Source organism: Lissotriton vulgaris, unplaced genomic scaffold (assembly GCF_964263255.1).
Source record: "Lissotriton vulgaris unplaced genomic scaffold, aLisVul1.2 SCAFFOLD_219, whole genome shotgun sequence".
Classification (NCBI taxonomy): domain Eukaryota; kingdom Metazoa; phylum Chordata; class Amphibia; order Caudata; family Salamandridae; genus Lissotriton; species Lissotriton vulgaris.
In genome coordinates, this window is record NW_028246735.1 from 673,622 (window position 1) to 701,440 (window position 27,819).

Below are 27,819 nucleotides of genomic sequence, written 5' to 3' on the forward strand. Positions count from 1 at the left end.
CGCACAAACCAGCTACCCAAGATCTTAATCCATTCATCACCCGCAACCCTCTTGGCCCCAGCGAAGGTCAAGGGAAAAGAACAAAGGAAGAAGCAACCCACTCGATGGCCCAAAAAGCCCAAGAGGCAGGCCAAGACCTGGAAACCGGAATGCAAAGTTGCTTCATGGTCCTCAAATCGTCTCCTTCAAAGTCCCCAATGAGAGCTGAGGTCAAGCACATGGAATCAAAGGCAGTAAGCACCAGCCAGCCAAAAACGCAGGAAGCAATAACTTTAGAAGAATAAAGGACAATCCTCCAAGCAGCGAAGGAAACAAAGGAGGAAAGGGAGGTACAAGAATTCACCTATAAAAGCATACCTTGAAATCTGACCAACCCCTCTGAATGGCCTCTTGGCGGATCTTAAAGAATCCACCAAGCCAAAAAGTCAACAGCTGAACCAAAGCTCAACCAGCCCTCAGACACCAAGAAGCCTAGTCCAAGTAGAAGACGACCCCCCCAAGGATCATAAACAAATCCTAAAAAATATTCAGGATAAAGTTATTTGCAGCCAAAAACCCAGCACACCCGGAAGCGACGACCCAAAAATGGGCAGACCCCCTTCAGTATGCGATACTAATCACCATCAACCCCCAGTCGTACAACCAAACTTAGTAGCAATAACTGAAACAATTCTAACTCCTCTAAATAACACCGCAGATCGACTTTACTACAGGGAGTCAACTCATGGACACGAAAGAAACTCCAGACCGAAGAACAAGACCGTAATAATTTAGGCAGTAGCAATTCAGTAAATCAACGTCAACAAGTAACCTCAAAAACAATTCTGTTCATCCCAGAATATATGTCCAAAGGCAGAAGGGACATTCTAAACCGTGGCAATATCCTCCAAATTCTAAAAGCGACCAGAAGTCTACCCGAGATCAAAACCCAAGACTTGCTGTCAGTAGAATTTGAAATCCTAAAGCATTTCTCGGAACAAGAGGCGACCAGGAACGAATGGGCTACACCCGAGCTAGCAGAAAAAATCCTCAGTGAAGCTTCGCAACTAGAAGCCTGGGAGATCAGAGTGCACCAGCACCGACCAGTTTGGTACCCGACACCGCTGCTCCAAACCCAACTCAACTCCAACAAGCGGCTATTAGGCATCCGGAGCGTACGCAATCAAACCAGCACATTCCTCAAAGGAGCGCGCAGCATCTCGGTCACAGGGCCCGATGGATCCAGCCCTACAAATAGGAGGGGAAGGTGGTCTGAAGAAATCTACCCCCCAACCGACTGGTCTTGGATATCCAAAACTATAAATTTAAGAACTGACAATCCATGACCCAACCTTGAACAGGGAAACAAGGGAAGGAACTTAAAACTCTGCTCATGGAACATCAACGGTCTCGGGACCAAAATCAATGATTCGTCTCTATTGTTATATCTTCAAAATTTCGACTTAGTCTGTTTGCAGGAAACCTGGCTGGAGGACCCGCCACATCTTCAAGGCTTTATGACTTACCATTTTCCCGCAACCCGACGATCGAACTATGGTCACTGCAAAGGAGGACTAACCGTTTTCGCCGATCGAAGCCATAACAGTAGGGAAAGAATGCACAAGCAAAAACACTACATCCCTCGAAATAATGGCAATCCAATTTGAAACACGGGGCCAAAACACCCAACAACATACCACTCTGGTAAACATCTACATTCACCCCCAGAACAAGAGGACTAGTGCTAGGCAGCTGACACGCGAACTCACCCAGCTAATAACGGAGGACGAAAGTGTGAGTTACATCCTAACAGGAGATTTCAACATGTTCCTAGGGGAGATAACGGATGAATGCAACGTAGAAGACGATAAACATCAAGCATGGGGGATCATCTCCCAGGATAATTATAAGTGGGGCAAACCAACAAAAATCTCTAAGGACTTGCATAGTGAACTGGAAAGTCTTTCTATTGCAGCACTAAACGGTCGTATGCCAGGGGACAGGCCTCAAGCCCCAACTTTCCACAGGAACTCAGCTAACACCGCATTCGACTACACCTTTCTCGCCCTCCCACTTCTTGATTTAGTAAAAGACTTCAGGATTGGGGTGTCAGACCACAGCGACCATCAACCCCAAGAGCTCACTCTTGGTATCGAGGGTACCGCCATAACATACGCCAACCCAGAACCCCACCAAACTACGAGATATCAACGCAACAGAATTCGATGCAAAATACGCGATCCAGAAAAGCTATCAGTCGCTGCAAAAACATTTTGGGAAGAAATCAAACTCAGCGAAGGAAGCACCGCCCATGCATGGGAAATCTTTCCCAAAGCTTTGGGCCATCCAGCTCCACCGGCCCCTACCCATTCAGCACAAAGAGGGCCCCAACTAAAACAAAACATTTGGGCGAGAACAAGAGAGTGCTCCTATTTGACATCAAGCCAGCACGCCGAACTAAGACACTAGATGTACTAAGAAATCTCAGAACAAGGAAAAATAAAATCATTTGGCGTGCAAAAAAGGACCACACGGAATCACTCTGGGCCAAACTACTTCACAATGTAAAAACGAAAAATAGTGCAAGATTCTGCCAAACGGTCAAGAGCATTGAAAACCCATCGGCCCCCAGGACCAACTCACATATATCGGAGGACGTCTGGACAACCCATCTGCAAACTTACTTCAATGTAGACCTCCAAAGTAATTTGCAAAAACCAGTCGAGCCTCCTTTTGCATTCCCTCCACCCCCCTCCCACAGGAACGAACAATGACCCAGTTCTTCTCTAAAAATGATTGAGGGCAGAATTCAGCAAAGTCACCACAAGGGTGCCCCTGGGCCAAACGGCCTGCCTCCAACCTTATACAAACAAGACCGACAGTACTGGCCTGGCGCATTACAACTGCTCTTTGACAATATCACCATAACACGAACAATCCCAGAATCCTGGAAAGGCTCCATCATCTCGCCTATTTATAAAAAAGGCTGTAAGAGCGACCAAAAAAACAATAGGCTCATCGCTCTTATTGACATCGAGGCCAAGTATTACGCGGGCCTTGTCCTAGCCGACCTTCGGGAATGGGCAAGGGAAAAGTCCTTAATCCCAATCAATCAAACAGGGTTCCAGGAAAACCTGGGAACCACCACAAACATCTTGGCTCTTTCCCTTCTAGCCGATTCTACAAAAGCAGCAAGAAAACCATTATTTGTCAGTTTCATCGACTACAAGGCCGCCTTCGACAGTATAGATCGAGGAAAGTTATGGTCAAAGGTATCTCGATGGGAAATACCTTTTGCCCTCCTGAGCCAACTCATTCTATTACATTCTGAGACGTGGGTCCAAATAAAACTGGGGAATGGCACAATCGTATCCAGGCACATCCCAACCTCCAGAGGCTTAAAGCAGGGTTGCGTTCTGGCCCCTACCCTATTCAACCTCTTTGTGGCCGATCTCTCAACCGACCTAGACAACAGTAACCATCATGCGCCAAAATTGGGAGGCCTCCCGCTTTCAAACCTATTGTACGCCGACGACTTGATTTTAATTAGTCAAACACCAGTCGGCTTACAACACCTACTTCACACCACGAACAAATTCGCCTCAACAAACGGGTTAGAAATTAACCTAGAAAAATAGAAAATAATGGTGCTAAACCAACGCAACACAAAAAAGCGATTGAAATGTCAGCTGGGCGAGAGAGAACTCAAAGTCGTTCAAAACTACAAATATTTTGGGATAATTTTTTACCAGAAAGGGTCATATGACCAACAAAAAGAGGTGATTCAAAGAAGAGGAACCCTTCTAGCGATCACTTTGAAAAATCTTAAAAGCAAAATAGCAGGACCAAAGCTGCTTCCACTCCTTGAAATGCTCCATGCAAAGTTAATACCAACGCTCACATACGGCAGTGAGGCCATGCGAGGGATGGATGAAGAAACCCTAAATAAAACGGTAGTCAAAGCTTTAAGAATAATTTTTAAGCTTCCCAAATACACCTCCCAAGCTCAATGAAGACTCGAATTTGGAGTAGTAAATCAGAAAATAAGCAGGAAGGCGGCGTACGTAAAAAGCTGGTACAAAATAAAGTGTGCAGAGGTGGGCTCACTCAACTCATTCCTATGGAAGAAAATATCAAGGAATAATGCCTCTCCGGCCAAAGCCTACCTTGAATCAGGGATTAGCACGTTAGCCCTGGAGAACATTTGGGAGATTGGACTTCCATTCAACAACGTCAAAGACCTGGTAAATAAGTCAACAAGGCTTGTCTCTACTGAAAACGACAAAGAATGTCTAAATAAGAGGGCACACAGCTGGTTTGTGATACAAAGCTACCTAAAATGCTCACCACAACCGTATCTCGGCACTAGTTTTTCAGGATCGTTAAAAGAAGGATTTTTGGCACTGCGGATGGGGATTTTATCCGCCAAACCTCACATGCCCTCGTGGAAACGCACATTTGCATCTAAAGTATGCAGACTATGCGGCGAAACTAAAGAAGACATGCTGCATCTCCTATGCATATGCAGGTTCCTAGAGCGGGAGAGGAGAGAGCTGTTAAAACCACATATAAACGAAATGCATATTAGGTCTTGTCGGCAGGCAGTAAAGGCCTGTTTCAGCGGGACCAATGTTAATTTAACCTGCAGCTTCGTTCGCTTCATGAAAATTGCCCAAATAAAGCTTTCCGCCACAGTCTGAGCCTAATTGCGCCCGCCTAAGCCACCTTGTCCGGCAACTCTCCCCGACCCCCCTCACGCCCTGACCCTAACTTCAGTCGTTCAAGACTATACAACAGACTGTCAGAGCTATGGACACTGGGGCTGCCCCCAGATTGGGCTTTACCCCTTTTTACTCCTATTGTAAATATATTGTATGTAATTCACTTAGTAACTGTTCGATTTTAAAACATGTGCACCACGTTTTTAAAGAAATATGAAATCAAGGTATATATGTATTTCATTTATAAATTTTATATTGATGTGTGGACTGCTAAGATTTTAATTGATCAATGCAATAAACTAAAACTAAACTAAACTTGCTCATCCTAAACTCACAAAGTTGAGGAAAGATGTGCAGAAATTCAGTCATGAGAGAGTGTTCCTATATCCAACTGATGAGTATTACGAAAAACCACAGACCTTGCAATTACAGAGACGTCAATCATTCAGACCATCTCCTCCTAACTGGACCTTCAATTCAGGCAATGTTAGGAGCAGTAGCACCCAGGAGGTTGTAGAGGGCATTCTGACAGAAAAAGAGAGGAATATCAGGAATCCAAAGAGCATCATGATGGAATGTGCTGAGCCAGTAATTACTGAGAACTTCTTTGAGTTTGAGGAAGTGATAATCCATCAGATACAGGGAACATTAATGGGGAGTACCTTTGCCCCAAGCATCGCCTGCCTCTATGTGCACCAATTTGATGCGAACCATATTTTCACACAGGAGAACCCATACAAAGATAATATTAAATTGTGGTGTTGGTACATCAATGATATACTGATAGTATGGCATGAAAGTGAGCAGCAGTCGAGGATTTCGCTAATTGGATTAACTCCAGAGACAAACACTTGAGGTTCACTCACCAATATGTAAACAAGAGGTAGTGCTTTTGAATTTAGTGATCAGCATAGGGCAGAGTGGCATTAAAACAAGGGTTCAAAGTAAGACCACAGACAAAAGTAGCCTGCTACTATATGACAGTTTTCATCCTAGGGCCCCACGTGAGAATCTCCCAGTGGGACAGTTCCTGCGAATAAAGCGCAACTGCTCCACTCTAGAAACTTTTGAAACACAGGCTACCACTCTTAAGGAAAAACTACTGGCAGGCCACTACCCTAAAAAGACAGTGAGGAAGGCATGTAAAATGGTGAAGAATAATAACAAAGAGGCACTTTTGGAGTCTAATCAGACACCACAGACTGACAGAATTGCTTGTGTCACTACGTTCTGTCCCATTTCAAATAAAACATCAGGAAGGCAGAAACAAATGGTAGTTATTGCCGTAATAACTACCATTTGTTTCTGCCTTCTCGCACGGCGAGAAAGCAGAAGTTCCTGGTTGGGGGTGGGCGGAGTTTCTCAAGGGCAGGGGGGAGTGGCTTGCCCACTGTTCTTCATACTGTCTGCTTGGGCAGCCTGAGGCCACCAAAGAGTCATTGTGAACAACAGTGGACAAACCAGTTCCCCCTGCCCTTGAGAAACACCGCCCACTCTCCCTTTTCTCTCTGTATGCCGCAGCATACAGAGAGAAAATGACGCTGGTGAGGCAGCGGCCGCACCAATGACAGCGCTGCTGCGGTGGAGGGCGAGGGAGGCTGCTTTCAGCCTTCCTGATGATGATGAGCCCAGACGAATTCAAACGCAGCGACAGCGGGAGGTGGGAGTCTTGGAACGGTAAGTTTACTTTATTTTATTTTTTTCTATTAAACCCCTCCCGCCTCCCCACCATCCCTTCCACAGCGCAACAACCCCAAAACCCCATTTCCACCCGCCCGTAATGCCGGCCGCGACTGGCTATATGTCACAGTAAAGAAATACGAGAAGTTTGTGCGACTTTAATAATAGCGATGGGCCAGTTACCTGTTGCTGTTACCGGCTCCTGGAATGAAGAGATTATGGGTCTGAAGGAGATGATGCTGCAGAGGAAGGAACTGGTGCATTGGTCACATAGAGGGGCATAGCACATACCAGACTCCCGGTGTCGGAGCACTTTACAAGTGACATTCACATTACAGTAGCAAATGCCGGACAATAAACAGCATTAATGGCGGATTAACTCAGGAAGCAAAAAGGAAGCCTAGAAAGGTTCAAATTGTTTATTTGGCGTCGCATTGCACTTTTAGTTGGAAAGAACGGCCAGCAGATGCCACGTGGACGCTGCCTTGAACTGATGCTCCTTCGAACTGCACTATGAAGTAGCGTTAGTATGTGCCGCGCGTGCTTAATGACAATGAATAAACCATAAATATGCGTTGTTATTGCTCTAAACTAGAGCTGCATCTGTGTTCAACTTTTATTCAGCATTTCTGGTCATCCAGACTCAGGCATACTGCTGATCTGTCACGAGTGATGACGCTCCAGGTTTGATCCTCTTTGTATCACAACCATAGAGTTACAGAGCAGCTCATCAGTTACTAAAGGCCATTCCAGAGTCTGCTCCATCTCTGCTGTCCTGGGATGGAATTTGAGATAACGCGGTTGGTGATTGGTTTATCACTTATTATGGAAAACAAATGATTTACCAGTGCAAGATTAAACGTCATGAAGGGCAATGCAGTTATAAACCTTTGTGCCATCTCCTTGGCGACTTTGTGTTCTTTTGGTTATTGTTGTTTAGGTGTGTATAGACAGCTGGTAGTGTATTGGCGCATGACTGTATGTCCAAATGCTATATTTAGGTCATTCTAATTCTTCTGATTCTGTGGCCCGTGCAGCACTGCCTGAGTTTATGAGTTAAAAAAGTTAACAACTGGACCAACGCCAGAGCGACAGTACGGGACAAGGGCGAGGCCAGAGGAGGTCGGGCCGGGCCCTTTCTCTTAGACTTCAAATTGCGATATAAGGTACTTTTGATACATCTACAGTTTGACCCAAGGAGTGTCAAAATTAACAAATAATATTAAGCAGAAATATATGCCTTTAAATATTTGTTAATTTTGACACTCCTTGGGTCAAACTGTAGATGTATTTTTTTTGTTTTTTTTGCGGTGGGCCACTCCAAGTAGTAGTGTCGGGAAATTAGTAAGAAATTGTGTCTAAAATATAAATTGTGTTTTAGAATTATCTCACTGTGCACACATCTATTCCCTCATCGCGTATCGGAGTTACTTCTGATACATACTTGGGATGTTTGGACAATTATTACTACAGTTGCAGACTGTTGTGTTTGTTAAACGTAAAAGGGCTTCACCTACCCTCTGAACCACCTGGTAATAGAACAATCTTGATGAAATTGTGAACTAGCTACACCTTTAAATAACGGTTTAACTACTGCCAACTTCACTGCAAATTGAGTTTTCTCTGCTATCATTGACCAAATTAAATACGTTTATTAATTTTCCCAAATCCTCCTACCATCTGAAAATTGGTATGGGGAAGAGAAAACTACCAAGCCCAAACCCAAGTAGTGGAAAAAGGCCCCATATTGAGACCCAACAAACATTGCTAAGCTATTTAACTGGAGCAATGGGGGCATTAGATAAGTAGATAAATTCAGTAGTGGAGTCCCTAGAGGCAACCTCATCCCGATCCAATGAAGATGTGACTCACTTGGAGGTCTCATCCGTCTCAGGACATATCTCCACACAAACAAAGTCAGCTAATGCGTGTGTCCAACACTGTAATGATAACATCGATCCAATCGAGTCTGACCAACCATCCCAGTCCTTTCGAAAGTAACAAGGGCTTCCTACATCTTTACAAAATCCCGCTATCGTTACAAATGCATCACAGACTGAAGCCATAATTTGTCCGGAAATTTCCCCACTGAAAACCAATTCCACCCATAACATCAAGAAAAAAAGAGGGCCAATAAAAACCCATATAAAAGAGAGGGCAAGGGCCATGAAACCATCTGATACACAGGGTACCGAACCAAAGAATTTAGTACTACTAATAGAGAGGCTCGACCTATAACTAAGAGTCAGGCTAGACCAGATGGATCAAAGATTGATATCTATCGAAGAACACCTAGGAAAGATTAGAAATCAACCAATCACAGCTTCACCACAAACTTACACACTTGATATAAACTGTCCCAACCCCCCTCAGATCCTCAACCACGTACCAAATGAGAATAATTCTCTTTACACTCTATACCAACGGCTTACAGGGGGCCATGGTTAAAGGGTGCCGGGACCTTCCGCACATCAACGGCCGCCCGATCCCGGCCCTGCTCTACGCGGACGACACGGTGATACTTGCCCGCACCCCCATAGAATTGCAAAGAGCCCTTGACAGATATGCCTCTTTCATGGCCAACTTGAATCTAAACATCAATATCAAAAAGACTTTTGTCATGTCCTCTGGAACTAGAAAGAAAGGAATAAAAGGCATCTTCCTGAAAAATGAAAAACCCGACCATACTGAAAAATGTATTTAGGGATCATTACTGACCATAAAATCACCTGGAAACCAGCCATAGAGTCCAGGAAGCTTCCCTTTATGAGAGCCACTTCCGCACTGGTAAACGTTGCCAGAAGGCTGGGTAGAATGCCACCCCTTGATATTAATAACAATATATAAAGCCAAATGTATAACTGTGGCGACATACGGGGCTGGCGTGTGGGGCTATGAGAATACTGCTTCCCTACAATTAGCCCTTCCTCGGAGTAGTCAAACGTTCTCATGCCACTTGGAATTAGGCCTATCCTATCTGGTAGATACTATAAAAATACAACCACTCTTATTGTGGCATTGCATATGGTCCTCTGATCGAACTACATTCTCCCAGGGGTTTATTATGGACTGTATTTCGCTGGAACATGCAAAAAATATAGGTTGGTTGCGCTATATCAAAGCATTCTTGCATGACATTGGGCTGGAGAAATATTACAGCACTCCGACCCTAATTCATGAGTCATCAAGAAAAGCATTCCAGACGCAGTGTCTAACACACCTAGGCGACCTGCGCCTGGCCAAAGAAGTTATTAAACCAACAACTGCGCACAGTTTGGCAATTCAGACCACTTTTTCAATCCAACCCTACCTAACCATCAACACCACCAGTTATGAAAGATTTTTGCTGATCCGGTTCAGATTAAACTTTTTCCATCGACTGGTCACCTTCCCGAAAAGAAACGACTGGTCAACAGTCCTTCCACCTTGCCCATGCGATGGCCTCTCCACCAAACCACTATACACACCATTTTATTTTGCACATTTTATAGTGAACCTAGAAAGTCCTGGATTATTCCGGTACTAAAACACATGGGATTCAGGAGATGCCGACCTGCAATGTTATTCTTACAGTTTCTGGAGGAGGAATGAGTAATAATGATTGTAATTAAATATTAAAAATTTACTGTACGACACAGACTAAACTTGGAATAGAATACAACTCACCTGCTTAGGATACAAAACTAACCGCACAGCAAACACCAAATTGCTCGGGATAATAAATAATCGTACTGTACTGTTATCAACCACTTTGTCTTTTTAACTTATTTTTTCTTAATATTCATATTGAATTTTTTAAAAAGATTTTAACCAATTAATGTCCTTTTAAAAATCATGAAATTTCTTCCTCAGTAATGATGAATCGAATTTTAATCATATTGTACTTTTATGGTTTTGCAAAAAAAATGAAAACCAAATCAAGTTAATTTTGAATTTGAGTATATGGTATGGCTATATCATAGAACAGCTATAAGGAGGTGGTTCCGAAAGCTGCAGAGGGGCTCAGTTCATGATATGGTACCCTCTCACACAAAACCAATCACTCTGCCTCCAGGATTGTCAAGGCCTGCCATATGAGTGACTTATAGGTTATTTGTCTATATGTATATATAGATATAGGTTTACTATATTTAAGTAAGGGGTGATTACACCACCTTACCCAGGCTGTAAGTACAGACCTGTGGTATCAGTTTGGAAGGTGAACCAGGGGTGGCACAATACATGCTGCAGCCCCTGGTAGGCCTAGGGTGCACCTATGCCCTGGGTTCCTATGGTACATCATACAGGGGCTCACAAGGGTGACCCAGTAACCAATCTGGTATGTACCTAAAGTACATGGTATCAATTTAGAGAGAAATGCCAGGCTGTGGGCCTGATTAGAAGAGCCACAGACATAGTAAAGCCGAAAAACCAGAGAATCACAGCAAAAAGTGGGGGTAACCATAGGAAGCAGACCCTACTGTCCTACAACCCCCCCCCCCCCAAATGCAGGGACATCAAACTAACCTTGACCAGTTGAGTCTTCATGGTCTAAGTGGAAATATCTGGAGAGTCCATCTTCATTGGCATGGTTACTCCCAGGTCTATGTTCCACTGTATAGTCCATCCCCTGTAGGGAAATGGACCACCTGAGCAGTTTGGGATTTCCACCCTTCATCTGTTTTAGCCACAAGAGGGGCTTATGGTCTGTCTGAACTGTGAAGTGAGTGCCAAACAAGTATGGCCTCAGCTGCTTCAGGGCCCAAACCACAGCAAAGGCCTCCCTCCCAATAGCTGACCAACATTTCTCTCTAGGGGCCAGCCTTCTGCTAATAAAAGCAATGGGCTGGTCCTGACCTTCATCATTCAATTGTGATAGCACAGCCCCTACCCCAACTCAGAAGCACAATGAACAATGAATTATGTGGAGTAGTTAGGACTTTGCAGAATGGGAGCAGTGCACATGGCCTGCTTCAGGTCATCAAATGCCCTTTGACAGCTGACTGTCCACTGAACTTTCTTAGAAGTTAAGTCATTCAGGGGTGTCAAAATGGAACCATGCCCCTTAACAAATCTCCTATAGTACCCAGTCAGGCCCAAGAAAGCTCTGATCTGAGTCTGGGTGGTTGGAGCAACCCAGTCCATTATGGTCTGGATTTTGCTCTGTAATGGTTGAACCTGGCCTCCACCTACAAGGTGGCCTAGGTACACAATCTGACTCTGCCCTATCTGGCACTTAGTAACCTTGATAGTTAGGCCTGTCTTTTGCAGGGCCTCCAAAACATTTTTTAGGTGGATCAGGTGATCTTCACAGGTGGAGCTAAAGACAGCAATATCATCAAGATAACCTGCACAGTAGTCATCCAGGCCTGAGGGGACTTTGTTCACAAACCTTTGAAATGTGGCAGGTGGATTTTTCTGACCAAAGGGCATCACCACAAACTGATAATGCCCACTAGGGGTTGAAAATGCTGTCTTTGGCTTGGCCACCTCAGCTAACCTGATTTGTCAGTAGTAACTCGCTGTCAGATCAAATATGCTCAGATATTTGGCAGAGGCCAACATATCTATGAGCTGATCTGCTCTGGGTATTGGATGGGCATCTGTCTTAGTGACAGCATTGAGACCTCTGTAGTCTACACAAAACCTCATCTCTCTCTCTTACCATCTTGGGCGTGAGGTTTTGGCACCAGGACTACTGGACTAGCCCAAGGGCTATCTGAAGGTTCAATAACTCCCAATTCCAACATCTTCTGGACTTCTGCCCTGATACATTCCCTGACATGATTAGGATGCCTGTAAATCTTACTTTTAACAGGCAGACTGTCCCCAGTGTCCACTTCATGAGTGCACCAGGTAGTCAATCAATCAATAAAACTTTATTCGGTTTAAAGATGTAAACCATAAAAGTTACACATCAAAATACAATATAAGTGACAGTGCATTGTTAAATAGAAATCCAGAATAGCAAAAACACGTGAATAAATAATTAAAAAACCTGGGAGACACTCATTACTGGTCCATATAATGTCTACAGTTGACAGTTGATTTTGAAAAACCCACAATAAAAAATATACAGTCCTCTTTCAATAATTGGAGATACAACAATGCAGGTCGAATCTGCCTAAAATTCAGTCTTTTTAAAAGCGGAACCAGGTAGCATTTACGAGGAAACTCATACAGTTAACATAAAAACATAAAATACAGCATGTCCTGCAGAGTCTTTCCGTCGCAGCCGCAGGGAGCTGCCACTGTACCTGTAGTAAAACATTTAGGTCAGGCAAGCAGAAGATGAAAAAGGTTCAGTCGAAACCTGGTTAAAAGGAATTTTTCGTGCGTTGACAATGACCCCGTAAGATAAGGCTCTACTCTAGGGGTTGTTTTACGCATTATGTACATCCGCACCCTTGGTTTCTATACCTCCTTTGCTTCTCTATCCAGATTTCGACCTGCCAGGAAGGCAGTTTTAATTTCCTCCACATCTCTCTAAGTAAAGTTTTCCGGGTTAGAAAATAAAACCCCCCTGCCCTAACCTATCAAGGTTTTCCTTGACATACCTCAACCACGGAATACGAGCTGAGTTGTCAAGTAACATACAGTCTTTCATAATCAGGTGAGTCAGCAGGATGTCTGGTTCAGCCAACACTTTAACAAAAGTGGACGTAGGGAAAGTACATTGTTTACATATGGAACCCCCAATTCCTCGTGAACCACTAGATTGGCAGTACCTCATGGAACACATAAAAGCCGTTTCAGGAAATCGTTTTCCACTGTTTGAAGGAATTCTCCCACATTGTATCCCCAAATTTCACTGCCATATGTAGCTATGGCCAGGCTTTTAGCCTGGTACACTTGAAGCATAGCTCCGGTGGGTTTCTTCCCTAATTTGGAAGCAAAATTGAAAACTGCGGCATTCGCACTGACAACATCCCCTTTTTTCCCATATTAGTGGGCCCCAATTAAGCTTATTATCGAAGAGGGCCCCTAAGTATGAAAACACATTTGTGTGGGGAATTTTTGAGTCTCCCACTCTAAATTGAAAATCCATCTTTGCGGGCTGCCCCCCTTGCATGACGTGGGATTTGGCATTATTAATTGCCAGATCCCTGTCAGACATAAATCCTGCGAAGGCGGTTAGCAATAGTTGTAGACCCCTTTCAGTCCTGGATATGAGGACAGCGTCGTCCGCATGTACCAGGACAGGGATCCCTTGCCTTCCTACTGTCGTGCTCTCACCTTATGTTGCCCCAGGAGTGCCACAGAAGTGAAGACAGGTCCACAACTTCACCAGGGCACCACCAAATACCAGAGTATGAACTGGTAAACAAGTAGTGGTGACCAGGGGGAAAAAGGGAAAACAAAACAAGGAAAGTAGGGAAAAGAAAGTTTTCTTCGGATAGGTTGTCAGGAAGTATGTAGAGGATATGTCTTCAGGAAGCCGGTATACTTCCAGCATGTGTCAGCTATCTTAAGAGAAAACAACATGACATTCAAAATCAAGTCCTACATACACTACACTTAACTAAGTGATGTTTATTACTTGTTGGTATACCTCTTCTTCTGGTTGTTTCACTCAAAGGAGAATTGACTGCAGAGAACAAGGGACTTCCTGGAACTATCTGTATGAATGACAGTCTAAATGTCAATGGTTAGGGATGTAAAGGAATATATGAACTAAGTCTCTCATTGATTGTACTCTCACCTTATAAGTGGCCTGATGCACATAAAAAGTAACACAAAAGGAAAGCACTCAAAACACTGTGCTTCAATATACAAGAATACACTCTCTATAACTGGAAGAGAGCCAAAACAAATCTCGATGCCTGTGAGAACCAATGATATGAATTCACCAATAGCTACACATAAATAAAAGGGTCAAAATGCAAACTAAATATCGTATTCTTAAGTTCAGGACATAATCAGGCAGTGATCCTGAACCAAAAAGTCAAGAACCATATGTGCAGGACGCCGAAACCCCGACGTTGCAATCAGGACATCGATACACTTACTAAAGCAAAGAAGTGAGCTCCGAACTCGACGCTGTACTCAGGACGGCACAGGAACTCTCAAACGAGGAAGGCCCCGGAAACGAAACCCGAACGCGAAGCATTGTTGTTGAGGAGAGGAGGGCTTAAGAACTACCTCCTCTGTTCATGCGCATGCGTTGTTGACTGTGCATGCACTTAGGAGGGCAGCGGCCATCTTACCAACCAGCCTGTCGTCCCGGTTTTGCCAACCACGACGGCAGGCATGACACCTACCCTTGGGCTGTCAGCCCCAGATGCCTGTAAAGTATTATCCAATCCATTTATATAAAAATTTAATAAAAAAGGGGCCAGTATACAGCCTTGCCGGACTCCCTTCTTTATGTTAAAATCCCTCGTAACACGCAGGTCTTGTGAAAACCTAACATTGGCTTTGGTTGACTTATGTAAGTCCTCCAAAACATTTACAATACAGGTCTCCACGCCCATTGCCCTCATGGACTGCCAGAACTTATTCCTGTTGACACAATCAAAAGCCGAAGACAAGTCCATGAAGGCAAGGTGAATGGTCCCGGGGCGGGCAACGGTATATTTACTCAGTATTAGATAATGGTTAAAACATTAAGCAACTGTAGACCGTCCCTGTCGGAACCCATACTGAGCTTCCGACAGTATCCTATTATCTCTGCCCAGGATGATAGTCTTTGGAGGAGGACCCTACCCACCACTTTTACCACTGAGTCTATGAGTGAGATGGGTCTATAACAATTAGGGCTGCCTCTATCACCTTTTTTAAATACAGGGACTATTGTAGAGGTTGCCCAAGACGGGGGGCATCCATACTGGGCCGCCGCATTAAAAACGGACTCCAATATATAAATATTGCCTTAAAAAGATCTGGGGGGATCCCATCAGGGCCGGGTGCTTTTCCAGCAGTTAGACCTATTATGCCTTTCTAAATTGCACCCCTCTCGAATCTTAAAGCTGCCTCCTGAATACCATGAGGAGTTCCCTGATTGTGCTCAGGCGGGCAGTCAAACATAAGTTCAAAGTGTGATTTCCACTCCTCCTCTGTTATGTGACAATTGAGGCCCCCCGTACTGATCAAACAGCGGTTTGTTAATCACACCCCAAAACTTTGAACTGCTTCTGAGAGTGCCAGGGTCCAACAACTCCCTCCACGCTTCCTCCTTTCGTACTGCAAGGGCCAACTTATATTCCCTACGGCAAGCTATAACGTCAGCTTGCACTCTTGGTCTAAATGCCAGTGCTTCCCTAAGCCTCCTAGCTGCTTTAGAGCAGTGGGTGTCGAACCATCTGGGACCAGCCAGGGTTTTACCTATTGCTGGGACAGATAACAGCCCCTCAACCTTAGCTGAGATGGATTTAAAGGCAGCCAGAACCCCCTTAGGCGAGGACCGTTCCATTGAGCAAAGGCGTAGTTCGTCAGCACAATCAGTTTTTATTCTATCGAAAATTGTGTCTGGGGTCACTTGCGACCATTTCAATCTACGCATACCGTCAGTGGGTCTTAGTGAGCCCAGTTTAGGTGCAATCCCTATTGTTTCGGCAAGGGGACCCGTCAAGTAAAGTGTTATGGGGTTGTGATCACTAAATTCACTTTCTGATATTTTTAAAGTGCTTACTGAGGATTGTAGGGAAGAAGAGATTAAGACATAATCAATAAATGACCCCTTTCTGTGTCCCTTAAACGTAGGTACGGTGAAGTTGGAGCTGGGGTCAGTTAAAACCATCGTGGCCATCAGATCTAGTTCATTATTTAAGGTTTAGCAACTCCCCTACAGACGTGTGTTCGAAATGGAAACCGTGCATGCGAGGACAGCCCATGTCAGGTATACAAGAAATCAGCGGCTCGCCACAGGGATGTATATTAAAGTCACCGGCAACCACGAGACTGGATAGACTTTGTCTCAGGGATTGAGTTATAATTTCACTCAGGGCCGATACATTACTAGACTCATACGGGAAAGAGACAGAGTTATAGAAGTTAACCAGTACCCAACTTTTGACCCCCTTTTGTAGCGATACAGCTTGGATTCCAGGATGCGTAATTGGAGTTACCTCCACTTTACATGCGATTTTCACAGATATATAGATGACCAATCCTCCCTTTGGTCGCCCCCTGGATGTGGGATTAGCTGGAACAAAGAAGTCTTTATAGCCTTCCAGGAAAAGGTCACAGTCTACTGACCATGTTTCCTGTAAACAAATTACCAGGAATTGCCTAACATAAGTTATCCAACCATGATCCCGGTAGTCTGACTCGGAGTCAGTGAAAACCTATGTCTGTATGCCTGCAGAACTTGTCTTCAGTCACTCTGCTGCTGGTCAGTGAGGCTGCCTGCCAAGGCTACACTATCAACTGAACCATCATCAGGGTTCTGAGAGAGCAGGTCTGTGAGAGGGTGACTCTCTTCCTCCTGTCCTTCATCAATAGCCATGAGCAAGCCCTTGTCTGCCCTGTCAACATATGGTTTCAGTCTGTTGAAATGAAGCACCCTGTGGGGGCTCCTGAGAGTTCCCAGATCCACCAAATAGGTGACCTCTCCCTTTTGTTCAACAATAGTGTGGGTCTACTCCACTTGCCTTGGAGAGCTGCTAGGGCCACAGGCTCCAACACCCACACTTTCCTGGCTGGGAAACAGTCAGTACAGCCTTTTGGTCATGCCAGGCCTTTTGCAATTCCTGACTAGCCTCAAGGTTTTTGGATGCCTTTTTCATGTACTCAGCCATCCGGGAGCGAAAACCAAGTACATAGTCCACAATGCCATGTTTAGGGGGTTTGAGAGGTAACTCCCATCCTTTCTTCACTAGACACAATGGACCTCTGACAGGGTCCCAAACAGAAGTTCAAATGGGCTGTAGCCAACCCCCTTCTGAGGAACCTCCCTGTATGCAAATAAAAGGCAGGGTAGCAGGATATCCCATCTCCGCCTGAGCTTTTCTGGGAGACCCTTAATCATACCCTTTAAGGTCTTGTTGAACCTTTCAACTAAACCATTGCACTGTGGGTGATAGTGTGTGGTGAACTTATAGTTCACTCCACACTCCTTCCACATTGCAGTCAAGTAACTAGACATAAAGTTTGCACCTCTGTCTGATACAACCTCCTTAGGGAACCCACTCTTTAGAAAACTCCCCAGCGGGATCTTGGCACAACAGGTGCTGTAGTGGTCCTAAGTGGTATAGCTTTTGGGTATCTGGTGGCATGATCCACTACCACCAGAATAAACCCGTGCCCAGAGGCTGTTTGGGGATCCATTGGTCCAACAATGTCAATCCCAACTCTTTCAAAGGAACCTCCACCACAGGTAGTGGTATAAGGGGGACCTTTGTGGTGCCACCTGCTTTGCCACTGGCTTGGCAGGTTACACATGAGTGACAAAACTCCTTGGTGTCTTCTGACATGTGGGGCCAGTGAAAGTTAGGGACAGGCCTGTCCCAAGTCTTGTTCTGGCCAAGATGTCCTGCTAAGGGAATATCATGGGCTAGTGTCAAAAGGAAGCCCCTGAATGCCAAAGGTATGACCAACCTCCTGGTAGCACCAGGCTTGGGGTCTCTAGCCTCTGAATACAGGGGCCCCTCATCCCAGTAAACTTTATGGGGTCCACTAGCATTCCCTGCAGCCTCAGCAGCAGCTTGCTGTCTGAGGGGTTCAAGAGAAGGGCAGTCCAACTGCGCCTGCCTCAGATCTGCCCTGGAAGGTGCCCCTATCCCAAGAAACTCAACCTGATCAGGTTCAAGCTCTTGTACGATAGTTCCTTCTTCAGGCTCACAATCAGCTTCCTCAGAAGGCTGATCCTCATCCTGAGGCAGGGGGAAAGGCACAGCCTTAAACCTACTGCTCCTTTTCTTGGTAGGCAACTGGTCCATTATTCCAGAATCCAGTGCCTGTATAGTGTTGCAATTTTTGACCTGTGACCTAGTCACTGCAAGAACATGTGCTGAGATACCTAACATTTCTGCATGTGTCCTAAACTCCACTTCAGACCAGGCTGAAGTCTCTAGGTCATTGCCAAGCAAACATTCTACAGGGAGGTCTGAACTAACAACAACATTCTTAAGGCCAGTTACCCCTCCCCAGGAGAAATTAACAACTGCCATACTATGTGTGGTAGAGACATTGCTCGCATTGGTCACTTGGTAGGTTTCACCAATTACAATCTGTCCAGGGTCCACAAAGTCAGGTATCACCATTGTGACACTGGCAGCTGTATCCCTGAAGGCCTGAGCCTTTTTATCATTGACTAAAGGAGTTTGTCTGTACTTGCCCAAGTTATTGGGACTCACAGAGAAGGACAAATCCATGCCTCCATCACAGATCAAAACAGCTTGAGTTGGTACTCTGACTACTCCAGAGTCCATCTCAGTTCCCAGGGTTAACCCTACTACACCCTTCTGTTGAGAGCCACCACTTGGAGCTGAACTAGGGGGAACAGTTGCCTTAGGAGCAATAGTGGCTGGAGCTATCTCCTTTTTGGTGAAATCACTGGTCCGGTGAGAATTAACTTTACAAATCTTGCACCAGGGTTTCTTTGGGCCTTCTTTCTTTTTGGATTGTTGAGAACCCTCGCCATTAGAAGCTTTTTGGGGACCTTGAGAAGACTTCCGGTCTTTTGCTTTCTCCCCACCCTTTTGGTCTTGCTTCTTCTGGTCACCACCTTGGTTCTGTACCTTCTGCTACACCCTGGTTCTGACCCATTTGTCTGCCCTGTTCCCAATTCTTGTGGAGAGGTCAAATCAGAGTCAACCAGGTGTTGATGCAATAACTGGTTCTGACAATTATTAAGAATCTGTTCTCTCATTATAAGGTTATACAGTCCTGTATAGTCACTTACTTTATTGCCCAGTAACCAGCCTTCCAGAGCCTTAGTAGCACAATCTACAAAGTCTGTCCAGTCCTGAGTCTGTGTCTTCTGGGTGTCTCTGAACAGCAACCTATACTGCTCAGTGGTTAGGCCAAACCCATTTATTAGAGCACTCTTCAGGACCTTGTAATTGTCAGCATCCTCTTCTCTGATAGTGAGGAGCTTGTCTCTTCATTTGACTGCAAAGGAGAGCCACAAGATTGCTGCCTACTTACTCCGGGATACCTGCTGTACTTTACAGGCCCTCTCCAAAGCAGTTATCCATTTGTGGATGTCATCCCCACTCTGGTAGGGAGGGACAATCTTGCTTAGGTTTTTATGGTCATAAGACCTATCCCTACCTACCACTAGGGATTTTGCTGCCACCAGAGGGCTCTAGCCCTGCTAATTTTCTCTCTCTTTCAAGATCTAGAGTCTCTTTTTTAAGGGCAACTTGCATCTTGACCCTAAGCTTGACCGCTCTCATTCTAGCTTCATGCTCTCTTCTCTCAGGGGATGGTTTCCTCCTGTGAGATGAGGTAGTGGACCCTATTGATGAACCAGAATGGTGCGATTCTCCTGAGAGAGATCTCTGTCTTCTAGGTACACCAGTAGGCCTACTTGGGGGGATGAAGAAAGGTCCACTGTGGCCATCTCCATCTCCAGGTAGTCCTGTGTCTTCCATATGGGTTTCAGGAACCACATTCTGGTCTTCATCATCATCATCATCATCAGAGTCCTGGTGGGGAGCCCCACTTGTATCCTCTTCTGATGATGGATGGCCCCCATCCCTATTAGCCTGAGTATCTGCATCTGATGCTCAAAATTCACTATTTAGTGAATTTTGATATCCTGCGCGTGCTCAAATCGACCAACAGTGGTCCTAGTCTTCAGCCATCTGCCACCCGCTCCTACCATCGAGTGTCGTCTGACATTCTAGGTCAATCTCTTGCCTCGCACCCGTGCCAGCTCACTGGCGATCTGGAGGCTGATTTAGACCTTTTTCAGACCTGGCTTATGCACCGCCTTGATGAGCTGGTACCTCTCTCCATTGGCCGCAAAAACAACTCACGTGTCTCTGCTCCCTAGTTTACTCCAGCATTACATGAAAGTAGAAGGCTCTGTAGGAAAGCTGAGAGAGCGTGGCGCAGGAACTATGATGTGCCACTAAAGGAGGCATGCAGGGACTGCATTAAAATCTATCACAAGGAATTTTATTATGCTAAAAGAATTGAAGCAGCTGCTAACACTAGCAAGGAAATCTTTGTTATAGTCAAGGAATTTACCTCCCCTTCAACCTCAATATCCAAATTTTCTCCTTCGGAACTCTGGATTAAACAATTGGCCAATTTTCTTGCTAGTAAAATTAAAAACATCCAGGCTTAATTCAAGATGACATGCCCAACAGGTGATCCTAGCTCCTTCTCCCACGCCCCTTCCTCTCTTTCTGAGCGTAATTTGCTCACTAATTTTCCTCCCCTTTCCTCACAAGCATCACTGGAACTTTTATCCAAACTAAAATCTGGGTCACCGACGGACCCTTGCCCTGCTAAGTTCCTTGCTAAGATAGCGTATGTCAACAATCCCATAATTAATCCTGTCCTCAATCACTCTCTCAACATGGGCATTGTCCCTAGTTCCTGGAAAAAGGCTCATATCCTCCCTCTTTTGAAAAAACCCAACCTTTACCCCCTCGCCCATGCTAACTATCGTCCAATTTTGCTTCTTCCGGCCTTTGCTAAATTCGTGGAAAAGCATGTCCATTCCTCCCTCTCCAATTTTCTTGAGGCTCATGTTATTCTCCATCACACTCAGTCCGGTTTCCGTTCCAATATGAGTACGGAAACGGCGCTGCTGGAGGTTACTGAGTCTATTAAGGAGGTTCTGGACAACGGAGGGAAGGCGATGCTGGTCCTGCTCGACCTATCAGCGGCCTTCGATACCGTCCCTCACAGCCGTCTACTTCTAAGACTTCAGGAGATTGGTCTGAGAGGGGCGGTATTCAGTTGGTTTGTGTCTTTTCTATCTGACCGCCAATAAGCAATCTGGGCCCCTCCATTCTCAGCCCCGGTTCCACCTCTGGAAGTGGGAGTCCCTCAAGGATCAATTCTGAGTCCTACTCTTTTTAATATAGATATGTCCCCCTTGGCAGCACTGGTTGAGTCTTTTGGAGCCCAGATTGTGTCATATGCTGATGACACGCAGCTTCTCTTTACTTGTAATAAAAACACTGCTTTTAACGGCGACAACATCAAGAGCTGCCTCGTGGCCGTTTTCGCTTGGTGCCAATCGAATCAACTATAGTGCAACTCTGACAAATCAGAGGTTCTCTTTTTTGACTGCCCCCCGGATGCCCACTGGAAATCCTGATGGCCTGCTGATATGTTCCCTCCATCAGCTGACACCTCCATGGCGAAAAACCTGGGTGTGAAAGTGCCAATGGGCTCACTCTTAAACCCCAGATCTTGGATTTAGTGGGACAATGTTTTGGCCTGCTAAAAATTCTTAGAAAATTCCTTCCCTTCCTGTCACTCGCCCATAGGAGGATCACGGTACAGGCCTTGATCGGGTCACGGCTGGATTATGCCAATGTTTTCTATTTAGGCCTCCCGGAGTATCTCCTCACCCGACTGCAGACTGTCCAAAATGCAGCAGAGCGAGCAATCTTTGGCCTCAGTCGTAGGTCCAAAACTTCGGTGCTTTTAAAATCACTCCATTGGCTGCCAGTGCGTAATCGCATCCTTTTTAATACTCTTACCATGGCATTTAAAGCTCTTCATGGCACTGGTGCTTTCTATTTAAGGAAAATAATTTGCTTCTACCATCCTTCCAGATCCCTACGTTCCGCCTCCTTAGCGTTGGCTACTGTCCCGGCAATCAGACGAGCGAGCATTGGGGGACACTCTTTCAAACTTCTGGCACCCCAATGGTGGAACAAACTGCCTTTGTCTCTGAGGAAGTTAGATAACCTGCTCTCCTTCAGGAAGGAGCTCAAAACTTGTTTTTTTGGTCAGTAGCTTTCTGCGATTTCTGGTCTTTGTGGCCCGACAGGTCTGACAGCGCCGGGACACTCTGCCCGAGTAGCTGAGCACTCTACAAGACTCCCCCTAACATAACATAACATAACTAGCCAGTGACCAGGGCGGCGATAGGAAGATGCCACCGGATGTAGGGTGATTTCAGGTGAAAAGGTGAAGTTTGTCTCTTCATCCCTGAGGACCAGGAGGGGTCGACGATGACCAGGAGCTGTATTCGAGATGTACCACATAGGATCTAGTTGACTGCAGTGTTGGTATCCGGATTGGACCCAACAAGCCTTGGGAAACGCAATCCACGCAAGAGGTCGAGATTGGCTTTGGTGCAGACCAGCAAGGTCTGGGGCGCTTCTCCTTTGCAGGGAAGCTGGAGCAAACCTGGAGCAACCAAGAAAGCAAAGTAGTTTCAAGATTGGTCTTCCTGGTTATCTCACTAGCCAACGGACTAGGAACTGCGAAGCCGCGTCAGGCTGAAATGCACACAGCGGGTCCACGGGACACTCGTGGAGTGTGGGTCTCTGAGCTTCAGTGCAAAAGTTGCTCAGGCGGGGGCTTCAAGCACCCCAATGCACAATGTTGGGATACCTCGGGAAGTAGGCGCAGGTTGCAATATGCTGGTTTTCCTGGAGTTCCGGTCCCACGTCTCTCGTGTCCAACACTGGTCTCAGCTTTGCTGGGAGCACGCGTCAGAGATGTCTGGAAGTCCATGACCTGATTCTTCGGGATCCAGTTGGAGCCTCGAAAATGCAGACCGGCAAAGATGCAGTTGGTGCCTGTTTGAACAGGGTGGTCACTCCTTGACCACAAGGGAGATTTCTTCTGTCTTCCAGTCGATATTGAATGTCGAAGGTCCAGGATATATGTTGCAGAGTTTAGTCCAGGGTAATCTAGAGTCCTAGGGACTGGTGTTATATACTTATTGCAGGTTTAGGGGTAGGACTAACTCTAAGGTCCCTCCTATGGGTGGGCCTGGGGAGGGGGTGGTTACACCCCTTCCCCTTTGTCCAGTTTCATGCCAGAGCTGGGGCTGAGTGCCCTAGCAACCGGTTTGAACTGGGAAATGCATGGAGCACCTTGTGTGCCCCAGGCAGTGTCTGAAAAACATTCACTGAATGCAACCCACCCTGCCCCAATACACTAAAGCCTGTCTGGGGAGGTGCTAACACCTCTCTGGACAGGAAACCTATTGTCCAGGTCTCCCCTGCCGAAGTTTCGTGCAGGTGGACAGACTTGTGTCTTTGGAAGCAGCATCCATTTTGTGATGCTGGGGCTCTGTTTAACTTTAACCGGGTAAACCAGTAACTACATTGCTTCTCACTCTAGAAGGGTGAAATGCTATCCCCGCCGCCAGAACTGGCAGGGGGGTAGAATTTCAAAGTGTTTGACACCTTATACGACATGTTTTGATAAAGCCAAACCAAAGTTAGCATTAACCGCAAGGGTTATAATGCACTGAAGAGTATATGGTATGGCTATATCATAGAACAGCTATAAGGAGATGGTTCTGAAAGCTGCAGAGGGGCTCAACTCATGCTAGGGCACCCTCTCACACAAAACCAAGCACTCTGCCTCCAGGATTGTCAAGGCCTGCCATAAGAATGACTTTTAGGTTAATATGTGTCTATGTGTATATATAGATATAAGTATACTATATCTAAGTAAGGGATGATTACACCACCTTACCCAGGCTGTAAGTACAGACCTGTGGTGTCAGTTTGGTAGGCTAACCAGGGGTGGCACAATACATGCTGCAGCCCCTGGTAGGCCTAGGGAGCACCTATTCCCTGGGTACCTATGGTACACTATACAGGAGCTCACAAGGGTGACCCAGTAAACAATCAGGTATGTACCTAAAGTACATGGTATCAATTTAGAGAGAGAACAGCCATGCTCTGGGCCTGATTAGCAGGGCCACAGCCATACTAAAGTCGAAAAACCAGAGAATCACAGCAAAAAGTGGGGGTAACCATAGGAAGCAGACCCTACTCTCCTACATACACCTCAAGTTTAAATTTACTCCTGAAGTCTAAGTTTAGACCTGGGTCTAAGGCTTGATTCACAAAGATAAAGTTTGACCAAAAGTCTAACTAAGACCATAGGTCTAATTTTGCTACTAGTAACTTTAGTACTAGTTACTAATTGAAAAGTTACTACTAGTAAGTTTACTTTTAGTTAAGTTACGAGTAGTAACTTACCTTTGTGAATACCGAAAAGTAATAAAGTTAACATTTTGGTCTAACTTTACCTTTGTGAATCAGGCCGTGATGGTCTCCAGTACTCTATTTGTTACATGTGGACTGTTTGCTTCCCCACTTCTGAAAGGATGGGGTTGATGTAACAGGCTCTGGATGTTGGACTTGAGCAATGGAGGCAGGAGCGTAGGTTGTACTGAACATTCGATGAAGGAGTAGCACCTGAATTACAATTAAATACTGGCAAGAACCAGTGAGCAATAAAAGGCTGGACATAATATGGCTGTGTCTTGGTGTTTTAGGCTGTAACTGTAAATACCTGTTTCAGGCATAGAGCGGCTGTATCTCGGCATGTGATTACTGAGTCTCTGGAATATCATGTTGATACCCTAGTTAGAATGTAGGAGTCTTGAAAAATGCATTGTGCCTTACTAACTACTAACATGGCTCTTATTATGCAGTTCTTAATATGTATGCCAATTTCTGTGATAGCATGCGGTCAAAGGTCATGTGAAGTCATTTTCTGGGATTACTGTGGCCAAAGGTCATATGATGACAATTCCTATGATGTCACTGAAGTCACTGAAGTCAAAGGGCAAGATGTCACTTCTGCTACCTCTTGTATTTTGGAGAATCAAGGTCTATGATTCTTCCTTTAGCTCTTCCTACAAGCAGATAAGATAATTTTCAGAGCTCAACTAGCATTGGGTTTAGATATTACCTGTCACAAGAGGAAGAAAAGAATAAAGGTAAATGAAGGCACTAGTTACATTAAAAAGTATTTACCCAACAACTGGTCTTCTTTTTCATAATGAAGAATTTGTTCCCTTTTTTCTCCACCAGAAAAATATATTTGCTCTTGGGAAAACCCTTTCCTGTACACAACCCCATGTTTGCCAGAGTTCCAGGACCATTCCCACTTTCCAAAGGGAAGCTCTCACACACCGAAAATAAACAATTGTGAGAACACTTTGACAAATGCTTGTTCTTTTTGCTTAGAGACCACGCATTGTAAAGAGAGTCTGCATAGGTTGAAAGCTGTTTTTTGATCAGATATAACTATGATTGATGTAACAATATATAGTTATGATTTTTTAAACTTTGTGTTTTTGAATAGGTGCAATAAAACTGTGTCAACAATAGGAGAGACTACTTATTAACCGTGTCCTGATGAAGGTGGTCGTATAAACTGTTTTGTTAACACCGAAACGCTTTGTGTGCTGAGAGTTATATCCAAGGAACTTTCATGGTCCTACCTAATTACTGAACAGTGGACCTCTAGACATTCTATTGACTCTTGTTGGGATAACTACCCTATGATGTTTTTAATGTTTCACATGTCATTTGTCTCTCATATATTTTAACAAGGAGAATTTTAATCTATGATGAACTATTGATAATTAAAAAACATACATTGTTTTTTTAAAAACAGTTATAGGTTCTATATTTGTGTTTTTACAATTGTTTTCTGGGTCAATGTTTGTGATCAATGTGAGGTACTGAAGTGTCTTTATAGTTGGCAGTAGGAATATTGTTGAGTGAAATTCGAGAAAAATATTTCTTTAATCTGGTCCAAGAGAACTTGCTTTGATTATTACCTGTGATACCCTGTCTCTTGGATAGTGGGGTCACTCCCTGCTTCTCTATATATGGCATGAACAGCAAACAAAAAACAGTACATTATAAAAAAAGATATCGGGTAGTCGGTACTATAGTTGTAGACACTTTTGACAATGTCCATAAGTTCATAAGAAATTTGTTTCTGTGAATTTTAGTGACTTTTATATTTTTTCAGTTGTTTATTTGCACATTTTACTTTCATAGTCCTAACAAAAATATTTTGGAGCCTCATGGGAAAAGAAGTCAACATGTTTTGCCCTTTTAGGCACACAGGCCTGAGGCTTTCTCAAGGCTAAAAATCTACTGTCTGTAGGGCCATGGTGTGCTGCATAATTCAGGGCTGAGCCTGGAAAGTTGCTTGAGTGTGCTCTGAAATGTACCTTAAAAAATCCATGTATTCCTTCAAATATAAGTACATCAACAATGACCAAAAAGTATTGTGTGCTTTAAAACCCTGAATAATGTCCTTTTTCTCTTCAGATATTTAGGAAAGAACGTACGTACCAACAGTTCACATTTTTAATGATTGGACATAGCCAGGGGCCATAACTCTCTAAAAATATACTTCTTGCAACTGGCATCTAATCATGGAAGGATTTCCACATTTTAGAGCTTTAGACAAGAAGCCACTAAGGTTCCTGATTATGATGCCACAGAAACTGCTCCCAAGCTTGAAAAAATGAACTGGGATTGATGCTTTGCTGTTAAAGTAACAGCACAATACCACTTAAAGAGATCATAATTGCTATATTGAGAGAAAGACCTTTTTCTTTTGGGAGAAGGTCTGTGTACACAAAATCAAATTAATATGAGTTCACTAGAATTTTTTTTATATAAGATCCATCAATTCTTGCTCAATTTATAAACTTACCCTTTGCTGCTTTTATTAGTAAATCACCTATCAGAGAATATATAGAGAAGAATATTATAATCTTGTTTTGAGTCTGTGCAATTGATTTCTACATTATATATCACTGAAACTAGACAGATAAAGGAGAACCCAGAAAAGGTTGTATTGGCTATCTGGGAAGGTTTTTAAAAATATTTCAATTACTTTTTGCAAAACAAAATGTCTGAAATGTGATATTCAAAAAATATTTCTGTTCATAAAGCCATATATATTTGACACTTTTCAAACAAACCCATCATGTTTACATTAAGTATACCTTTCTAAAATCCCTCAATCATTGGCATGGTATATTGAAGTATATCATATCAGTTGCCTTGCACTATATTGGTTAGAAGTCTGTAAAATAGAAGTAAATTCCATTTCAATGCAGATTATAAAGAGGTTTCTAAGATATGTAATAAACAATATGTGCAGAATTTATAAACCTTACAGCTATTTTTTAAACACCCTACTGTCATTTTCACATTATTTCTTTTGTTATGTCTGCTCTGACAGACAACAATAGGTTATGAATTTTAAAGCGGGCATTTCAGAAGATTTTCAAACTGGCGTCAAAGAGACTTTTTTGTTTTGTGTTGCTGTGCAGAGTAGGCATTGCCTTACTCACTGGGTAGAGGACTTCTGTTGTTGTATATAGGAGACATAGTCTAGCTAATAGTCTCTCTATAGAGCAAAATATAGTTCTCCCCCACTCTTCGTTCAATGCAATATCACATACCTTTGTCCTTCTGGAGAGTGTCTGAAATAGGGACAACAAATGTGTTACTTGTGCAGATTTTGTACTCCATTATTCACAATTTCATAGGTAAAATTCCAAGAGTTATTTCACACTTGAATATTACGACAACAA

At 44.3% G+C, this 27,819-nt stretch overlaps 1 protein-coding gene across 22 annotated transcripts in view; it reads right to left on the reverse strand.

The window, feature by feature from the left end:
- LOC147665764 (butyrophilin subfamily 1 member A1-like) overlaps nt 1-27,819 on the reverse strand; it is a 594,753-nt gene that overhangs the window by 106,430 nt on the left and 460,504 nt on the right. For 15 of the 22 annotated variants that reach the window (XM_086949515.1, XM_086949510.1, XM_086949511.1 and 12 more), the window contains 2 exons: nt 27,688-27,708; nt 26,931-26,957 (listed from right to left, as the gene is read on the reverse strand). The exons of the other annotated variants lie outside the window; for them this stretch is intronic. In XM_086949515.1, coding sequence (XP_086805641.1) covers nt 26,931-26,957; nt 27,688-27,708 — 48 coding nt within the window. The remainder of the gene's footprint in view (nt 1-26,930; nt 26,958-27,687; nt 27,709-27,819) is intronic. 22 annotated transcript variants of the gene reach the window in all.